This window comes from Diplotaxodon limnothrissa, linkage group LG8 (genome assembly GCF_057381915.1).
Source record: "Diplotaxodon limnothrissa isolate DT_005_m linkage group LG8, D_limnothrissa_male_GT1.1, whole genome shotgun sequence".
In the NCBI taxonomy this organism is placed as follows: Eukaryota; Metazoa; Chordata; class Actinopteri; order Cichliformes; family Cichlidae; genus Diplotaxodon; species Diplotaxodon limnothrissa.
Window position 1 is genome coordinate 22,825,381 of NC_140603.1, and position 9,323 is coordinate 22,834,703.

Here is a 9,323-nt window from a genome sequence, read left to right on the forward strand (position 1 = left end):
ATTCAACTAAAGACATGGGAATAAATGTGTTTTTGCAACAGGCTGCTAATAAAGTATCTAAGGACAATTTAAAATTGGGTATTTGCCAAGTTATAACAAAACAATGTTTCATTCCTTGAGTTAGGGGGCCTTTCTTTTTAAGATTCTTAGGTCATTGTTTAGGCTGATAATGTGAGATATACTAAGGAAATAACTTCAGTACCCAAGCAGCAAATCGTTTTTTTTGTCAGATCAACATATGATAACCAGAGTAAAGAAAGAAACTGCGATAAAACAGAGGTGGTGCATAAGATGGCATGTCACATTACTGTCAAAAATCAGACCTTTTCCTCTCTTTGATTCTGAAAACTCGAATAAAAGTATCTGTAAAAGAAAACCAGACATACGCTACACATCAAGACAAGAGAGAAAAGGCAGACACTGAGATGATTGTCAGATGAGCTGGCGAGGAGCATCTGACATCACACCAGGGCCCACACATACAAATTCTGTATGAGACAGAACTTAAGCCAAGTGAGCAGCAGCTATGCTCCACACAGGGTGTCTCCATCGTGCTCACTCGCTCTCGCACATACATCGCCGCACTACGGCAAGCCATTTGAAAGCTGTGAGAAAGAGCTTTGCTTTTTCTCTGAAAGAGAAGACGGACCTGTTAGCCTATAGATGGCTTTACGTTCCAGTGAGACACCAGCTGATACAGGATTAATGGAAAAAAAAGACTTCAAGTATGGCATCTTTTAACTTCTTTCTTCCTGAAATTTTATTAAATCAGACATCTTTTTTTTTCTTTCAAAGAAGAAAGACATTAAAATAGTTTTCAGTGGCTTGATGAAGATCATCTAAGAAGAGTCCCAAGAGTTGGTATAGCGAGGGCCGATAAATGAATGCTGTGAATGGTAGTTAACGGGAGCAGCGAAAGGAAGATGGCAGTTGTGTTGGTCACTTTCTGTTGGGCTGGGCTGCGATGTAGAGCGCCACCAGACAGTAGGCAACGCCTCCTATAGTGAGAGCCATAGTGGTGCGGTACAGTAGCCTGTCGGGATAACCGCGCTTCAAATGAACGGGGATACCGTCTGACGTCTGAAATAAGAGGAAACAGGGAGGGGCAAGAAAAAAAGAAAATCAGAATTAATTTATGATGTTAATCGCAGCAAATACAGAGCGTCGTCATCATCTTTACAGTCACATGACTCAATTACATCAGAGTAAAAGTAGTACATAACCTCCCTATGACTCAGGTAGGTCAGAGAAACTCTCCACTGCAAGGTACAGGTCACCTGGTTACAGGCAGCCTGTCTCCAAATAGTTGCAGTCTGACTGCAATTACTCACAGACAGATTGGCAAAGGTTTGCAAAAAACACTGCTAATTTATAAAGACTGCCAACGAGTCAGAATCAGCCTGCTCTGATGAACGCAGCTTGTCTAATGCATCTATTAGCGATAGAGGACTTGACTCTTGACACCATTTGTGAAGGAATTTCTGTTTCAAGTCTATAAGATTCGGTCTGGACTCCGAATATAAATACTTAATGTGAATGTCTGTGCATGCAAACAGCAGAAGATTGGAAATTGATTGCAGTTCATCACTGCAGTATCGCAAACAGATTGCATGTAACTGCAAACACATGACCTCAATCACGGTTCAGCCCGGACAATGCAGTGCATCGGGTTTGGGTGCTTTAGGTTGGGAACAGAAATGGATGGTGAACTGCAAATGGACTGGTATTTAAATAGCACTTTCTATGCTTGTTGAGCACTCAAAGTGCTTTACACTATAAGCCCCTTTAAACCAATCATCCATACAGCACTTTATTCTATGCATTACTGTAACACAGTTGCAATCTGGGATTTGAGGACACTTTGGACAGAGGAGATGTATATCAAATATCAATCGACCTGCTCTTCCTCCTGAGCTACAGCCACCATCGCAGCCTGACATTTGATTTTATCATGCGTGCCACTGATGAAAAATGGAGCTGCATCTGAAAGACAAGCCTGTTAGACTTGGATTTATTGCCTCTGAATTTGATCAAAATGCGCACAGCTATTTTAGCCATGTACAAATATAAAGAAGGCCTGATGCTGATGGTGTAGTTAGGTGGAGCTTATAAACTAAGTAACAAGACCGCCACTGTGATCCGTTGCTTCCTTTGCCATTAGCCATTTACATCCTTTTCCTGAAGACAATGAGAGTTTACATCCCAATTACATTTTTCATGTTTGATTGTTGTGAAACGTGTTCTTTTGAGACTCTAATATGACACAAACTAATATATATTATATATACACACTGTGTAGTCTGATACTAGCTTAAAATATCAAGTTAACTGAATGTATTTTTGTATAAACTTTGAAAATTCACCACTGAAGACTTTTGACTGCAAAAATAATGTATTTAAAGCTGTAATTAAAATGGTTGTTTTAGTTCCAATCAATATTTAAATCAGCTTCCTTTGAAAGGTGATTTATTTTTTTATTCTTCTCTTTTGTACTAGTGTCGCTCTTAAACAATTTCGTTAATTAATCTAAAAGAGAAAACACGTTCAGCAGCCAATACTGTGATTTCCACTTATTTGAGTGATTGCTCTGTTCAGAGTTCGCCTCTCTTATTCCTATTAATGCAACTTGTGTGGTTGCTACTGGTGGTGGTGGGGTTGGAAGTGGCAAAGGGCCATTAAGAATTGTGAAATAAATATCACTTATTAACTTCTACTAATCAGCCTTCACTGCTTCGACTGATGAAGCTAGCAGGTCGTGAACCCTCGCTGCTTCTTGGTCAAACTGGCGCCTTATTCAGTCTGAGCTCTGCGTTACCTGGAAAAATTTCTGGAGGTCGGGAACCTTGTTTGCTCCCATGTACTCCGCTGTGGCCCCTGCTTCTGACACCACCTTTGTGGGTGTAGCAAAGATCATGGTTGGAGACTCAGCTGGCAAACCGGATCTCAGTCCCTGAAAAGATGAAGAGAAACAACATGCTGGTCACAATAATGCACGAAATAAAAATCTAATGAAAGTGTCAGAGTGAATGTAACATCCTCTCTCCTGCCTATCTATCTATCAACTAAGATTTTAAACAGAAACTTCATTTTTAACATTTACCCCTTGCATAACCATCTCTACTTCCCCGCCACCCAATCCAATCCTGAGGGTACAAGACCTTGACAGACTTAAAAAAAACAAAAAACAAAAACCAAGAACAGAATGTAAAATAAAAATAAAAATAGACAAATAAATCAATTAAAAGGAAATCACCAGGGAGAGAAAGGGATGAGAGGCAATCAGCCAACCTCAGCATCATCAGGCACCAGAGGCAATTTTATTTTTTATGTGAGAGAACAATCTTGTTTCCTCCAGTTTGATGCAGTCCAGCACTCTTCGATCAAATCTCTGAACCTACAGTCTCAAGACATTAGCGTCTTTGCATCCTGCAAAAGCTTATTTATTGTTATTTATTTTACAGGTTTGGCCCAGCTAGCATGAATGTTAAATGGCATTTGAACACAGCTTAATGTAGAAGAAACTAACTTAGTATAAATCAGAAGGTTTTCTGAACTGTTCAAATATTAGGGGACTGGCTAGCTACAAGACTAATGACACACTGGGATGTCTTTTAATATTAACAACAATAAACCAGGACACCTCTTCATATCGATCTTCTGTATATTAAGTAAAAATAGTCCACAGTCTTTTGTAGACACTTGACTGAGCAGAGTGCTCCTACATAAATACAGCAGATTAAATGAGTGCATGATCGATTTCATTCTGCAAATTGTATCTCCTCATGTGAGACGCTTTAAGTGCCCCTTTAGATTAATACAGATCATTTCCAGCAGCGGTTCAGCTTTATAAACAAAAGGCATTTAAGCTTATTTCTGTATAAAACAGTTCATTGTTATCTCTTCAAATAACAACAGCCTTATCATTTATGGATATTTTGAACCTAGAGATTCTAAACTGTCTCATAAAAGAGAGTAGCTTCAAAACCATCCTCGATCTAAACCCCGAGATGCATAAAAACTTCTGATTAGCCAAGATTTTAAAAACGCTGAACCTGGAAGCTCAGATGAAACACACCTTTTACCTCATTTTTTATAAACAAAGTGTAACTATTCAATTATCTTTCTTATTTAAAGCGCAATCAATATGCAAAAAAGAATATGAATAACCTGAGATGTCACTCAATTATCCTTTCATGTTTGCTATAATTTACAGATCACAGTGGAAAGAAAACAAAACCTAGAAATACTGTGCATGTCATCAATTTCCAGCTATTCTGGGGGTCAAAGGGGACACTTTGGACTTTGGTGGTCCAGCTCTGACCCCCAGCCCACATGTTTATCTGCCCTGAACTAAAATAATCTGTTTGACTCTTTTCTCCTTATCTTTAAATCAGCTGCCCTCTGAAAACAATCAGAGCCGTTTACCTCATGACCATATTATATTATCAACTGTCAATAACATCGCATCGACTTAGAGCAGGAAAAAGAAGATACCCAGCTATAAACAGCATGTTTAGACCAGTGTAAAGGTCGAGTGTTTTCAAAACTAATCTCAAAATTCTTAGACTCAAACCTCAAGCTGTCCTATTTTTCCCCGACAGTACACACTGTAAATAAATAAACCACAGGAACATTGCTGTGCACATATACATTTTAAAAAATACACCTCAGTATCCTCTCATTTGGAAGAAGCTTCTCTTGGTTGTTCAAAGTTAGTGGGACACCCATTAGCTTGTTAAGAGTGTGTGGAGGCAGATGGTGTAGGAGTGGGTAAATTAAATCTGACATATAAAAATGCAGAGGCAGTGAAAGATGATTATTTTTACTTTAACTTTTAAACAGAGGTCATTACTAAATGTGTTCACAGCAGGAAGTCATGTTTATGGATTATACCAGAAATACATATACTTCATATACCGGTTATATCACAATGCCTTAGTACAACGGTCATCAGTTTTGTTTTAGTAATAGTACATATCACTAAGCATTTGTGCAAGCCACATGAATTTCAAATTTTAAATGTTAACATTTGCTAACCAACATAAGAGGCTGGGAAATTAAGACTCCGTAAACATAAAAAGCAGGGAAACGCAGTAGGGCCAAATGTTCTTGAACACTTGTTGCTGTGTTTAAACATGATTTAGTTTATTTATGATTTGTGTGGAGGGAAACTTTTACTGCTGTCAACACATCTCTAACAGAGGGATCTGTACTCCACAATTCACGTTTTTATGCTGTCGATCAATCTTTACACTGCTATGCTGAAAGACTTTAAATGTTATATGACATTTTCGGGCTTGTTTATTACAACATTAAGTAGTCTAAACCTTTTTCTGTTTGAGTTGTTCTAGTTTAGAGTTTTCTCATTAGTAAAGGCTAAGATTTGACTAGAAAAAGGACATTTTTGGCATCTTTTTGTTTTTTTAAACACCGTTTTTCTTATTTTTTCCCTAATAGATCTCGAGTTTACTTTTGCTTCCTGTGTCTTGTGCTGCTGTAACAAGTGACTTCTCCAGTGTACAATTAAAGTATATAAAACGCCTGGATTTAGTAAGAAACAACCAATAAGCTCCTTAGAAATCTTTAAGTAATCTCCAACTATTTTGTATTCACCAATCTTCTGACACTACAGGTATCTGGATAAAGAAGAAGAAGAAAAAAATGACGATGGTGCTAGAAACACCATTAATGAGACAAACAGAATGAACACCTTCAATTAAATGTGTGGATTCGCTTCATCGGGTTGAACAACACACTGACAAAGGTTTGATAAGGGATTAGGAAGGCTTTCTATCTGATAAAACGATAATCTTACCCTATGCTCACTACGGTTTGCAGTCGTTTGAGAGAAACAAAATGGACGAGACTGAAAGCGAAACTGACTCGTCGCCTTTTAAAATTTTAATCATCACTGCTGAACTAATTCGAAGCACATCCCGGAGTTATTGAAGTGTTCCCAGGTTAGCCAAGAAAAACAGATCTAGAGAATATGAGATGGATTTTTGTTTTTCTGCGAAGAACTGTTTGATCTTTAAGTGGATTGTTATTGTTTTAACCACCTCTTTCATTTGTAATTGAAAACAGAAATCAATTTGGCTCAAATTAGCTAAATAAAAAACATTTTGATTTGATTTTAACAGTGAAAGAGGAAGTTAAGCTTTTGCTAGAAGTGAAGGCAATTTACTTTTGGTCCAGATTTGAAGAATAAGCCAGTGTATACTGCTGTATGTGGCTTTTGATTTGATTTGTATCAGTGTGTGTACACACAGGGGAGGGGCACCACAGACCTGCTTATTTGCCACTAGGAGAACTACTAAAAAGAAAAGTTCTGACTTAACTTATACATAATAAAGAGCAAAGACAGTGGCTGCTGTGGACACTTGATTGTTTTTAACAGCGTTTCACTTCAGCTCTTTTTTTATGTTTTAACTTTGCTCCTCTCTGCGGCTGGTTGACTGATAACAACAGTGGCGCACACACACACACACACACACACACACACACCATCTGACAACAGAATCTGCTGCAGGCAGACAGACTGCGAACGTGCCACCCACACTGAACCATAAATTGCGTTTCAGGTGCACCCCAGACACTCCTTCACTGTTAGCTGTAAGTGTGCATTTGATCCATATGAACAAAGCAGAAGTAATTTATTACAGAAGTAATTTAAAGTAAACTCAAGAAGTGTACAGGCTTATTAATACTGATGCAATAAAAAGTGAAAGCACTTTTATGAGCACACTCCAGACTGAAGGCTGTAATACTCTGTGCTTGAAAGGTGTTGATTCAGCTGTAATGTCATTTTTGGACGTAGCATACGATGTGCATTATTTAACAGATGTGTTTTTATTATTTAGCCTCACAAATCGGTGGGACATAATAGAAACACCCATCACCAGCACAACTGTGCCTGCGTGTGAATACTGGGTGTAAAAACAACACTGGCAAACATATTTTTTTAATATCACATTTGGCTGTATGAAAATGGAAAAGCCACTGTAATATTTGGTGTCTGCAAATACAATTATGCTGTAAAAAGATGAAATTAAAGTTCATCAGAAAATCTCTACCACCTGCTGCTGTTGATTATCAGCTCATAGAAAGCGAGTGTTGTATCTGACGCCTCGTATGCTGCCTGCGCTCTGCAGGGTTCGGTGCCCTTGCTGGCACATAATAGGTGGCATGCTGGGATGGCCAAATGGAGCTTTGCGTGAATGTACTTTCTTGATGTAATTTAGCAAACTCTGTGTGGTATTTGTTTTGAAACTATTTCCTATATTGCTGGGTTATTTTTAAGCATCATCTAAATTAAAATTCATTTGAATGGTCACTGGGATGCAAAAGCTGAATTTATAGGGAGGACGTGTGTGCGTGATAAGAGGGAGGCAAGTGTAACCCCAATTTAGACTTCTGCTTTGTAAAACATAGCCCACACGAGTGGTCAGTGTCACTGCCAGCCTTTAAGCTTGTGCCGGTTAATTATGTGTTAATTACCAAGTGATCCTGTACCAGTGTTTTATATCAGATCCCAGCCTCTTATAATTATTACTCCCTATAGTGAGATAATGATTGTTATTATCTTGATAAATTAAAAACCCGAAGAGAAAAAAGTAGCAGACGTGCACGTCGGAGTATGACGTAGGTTAGGGCGTAAACTTCCCACTAAAGCATAAATCCCCAGTAACAGTAAACATGTAAGCAGAGGAGGTGGTGGCAGATGAGTTTAAACACATGGGGTCAACCATTCAAAGAAACAGACAGTGCATAAGAGAACTAAAGAAGAGGTTGCAGGCAGGGAAGAGTGGGTGGAGAGGAGTATCGGGACAGAAAGACAGGCAGCAAGAGTGAAAAGGGAAGGTCTACGAGATTGTAGTGAGACCTTCTGTGATGTAGGGGTTGGAGACTGTGGCACTGACAAAAAGACGGGGCAGTGCTGGAAATACTAAGATATTCACTGGTTGTGACCATCATAGACGGGATTAGAAATGCTCAGATCTGAAGAAAGTTGGAGAGGCAAGGCTGAAGTGGTTTGGAGATGTGTAGAGACAATGTATTGGACCAAGGATGTTGAAGGTGGAGCTGTCAAGCTATCAGAGGGGAAGACCACAAAGGATTCATGGATATAGTGAAGGAGGTAAATTAAGATTTTAAGCTCCTTTCTGAACATTAAAAACTACACCAAGTTTTACAAGCACATGTGACGGTGAGAGGGATAATAACACACCGGTGGACTGGAGGTAAACAAGCTTTTCAGTAAGTACATATTTAAATTAAAGCTCAATTTTCTCCTAGCAAACGACGACATGACTTTTAAACAGAGACAAAGGAGCTTCGAGGTAATTTAACCCCCTATCAGAGCACCACCACCGTGTAAGGGACCCACGGGGGAGCCATAATAAAGGTCACATCAAGCACACCTGCCACCGAGGCCATTCAATTTCGAAATTGCCTGTAGAGTCACACCAAGGCCAGATCCACAGATTGGAATTGACCGTTCAGGCTAAAGGTTAAATAAAGGTTCCGTGATAAGGACGTGATGAGGCGGGGGAAGCGAATTACATTGTGCAAAGAAATGGAAAAGAAAGGCCACAACCTTTTTGATATTTGTCTAAAGAGCTTCCAAGACCTTTAAAATGAAATCCAGATCAAGACTACGCGTCTAACTATCGTGTGATCAAACAGGAAACTGGTGTTTAGGCTTTAAAGCGGGCATATGTTTGGCTTCACCGACTCTAAAGCTCTCCAGCTGAGCTTTAAGCCCTCGTTACTACAGTCGAGTGCTACATCAAGGTCAACCCCGGCGGTTATCCACACGCTCTCTTACAGCCATCCCGCTTCCGGCACTCACCTGAGGGTTGTAGGCGGTTGCAGGAGCAGAGCCCGTTAGTTTCTGGGTGAAACCACTGAACTTGTAGTACATTTTTCTTCTGAAGGAGGACCGGGACGAGGTGTTATGTACTAAAGAAATCCACCGGTAAGGACCGTCCTGTTGGGACCTTCGAGGGAAAGTGACGCAACAGTTAGCTGACCCAACACTGCCTGTTTAAAAGTCGAACCAAAACGGAGGGCGACCGGAAGCGTACGCGTACAGTTAAATGCAAAGTGTGGACAACAAAATGTCACCAGGAGTTCAAACAACGGAAAAAAAAAAAATGAAAATAGTACACGAAAAGGGGGTGGAAGCCAATCTCAATTTCTATTTCTATTTCGACTTACTGATTCAAACTTCAGATAGAATAATAAAATTATTAAGTACCTTTTCTGATAATAAACTTTTTAAACTTCTGTCATGCTTTTCAAAAGAAACTAAAATAATATGA

The 9,323-nt window shown here is 39.3% G+C and overlaps 1 protein-coding gene across 1 annotated transcript; it reads right to left on the minus strand.

The window, feature by feature from the left end:
- Positions 1-763: 763 nt before the first annotated feature.
- On the minus strand, positions 764-9,001 carry cox7a2l (cytochrome c oxidase subunit 7A2 like). Its single transcript, XM_085360904.1, has 3 exons — positions 8,852-9,001; positions 2,816-2,950; positions 764-1,080 (listed from the first exon to the last, which is right to left on the minus strand). Exons 1-3 carry the CDS (start codon positions 8,921-8,923, stop codon positions 940-942), a joined length of 348 nt encoding a protein of 115 aa, XP_085217030.1. The 5' UTR covers positions 8,924-9,001; the 3' UTR covers positions 764-939.
- Positions 9,002-9,323: the final 322 nt, after the last annotated feature.

Bases quoted from the DNA above. Each gene is read 5' to 3' on its own strand.
- cox7a2l (XM_085360904.1), bottom strand. From the start codon at position 8,923: ATGTACTACAAGTTCAGTGGTTTCACCCAGAAACTAACGGGCTCTGCT. The intron at 2,951-8,851 runs GTGAGTGCCGGA...TCATCTTTTCAG, and splicing joins CAACCGCCTACAACCCTCAG to GGACTGAGATCCGGTTTGCC. The intron at 1,081-2,815 runs GTAACGCAGAGC...CTCTTATTTCAG, and splicing joins ACCTCCAGAAATTTTTCCAG to ACGTCAGACGGTATCCCCGT.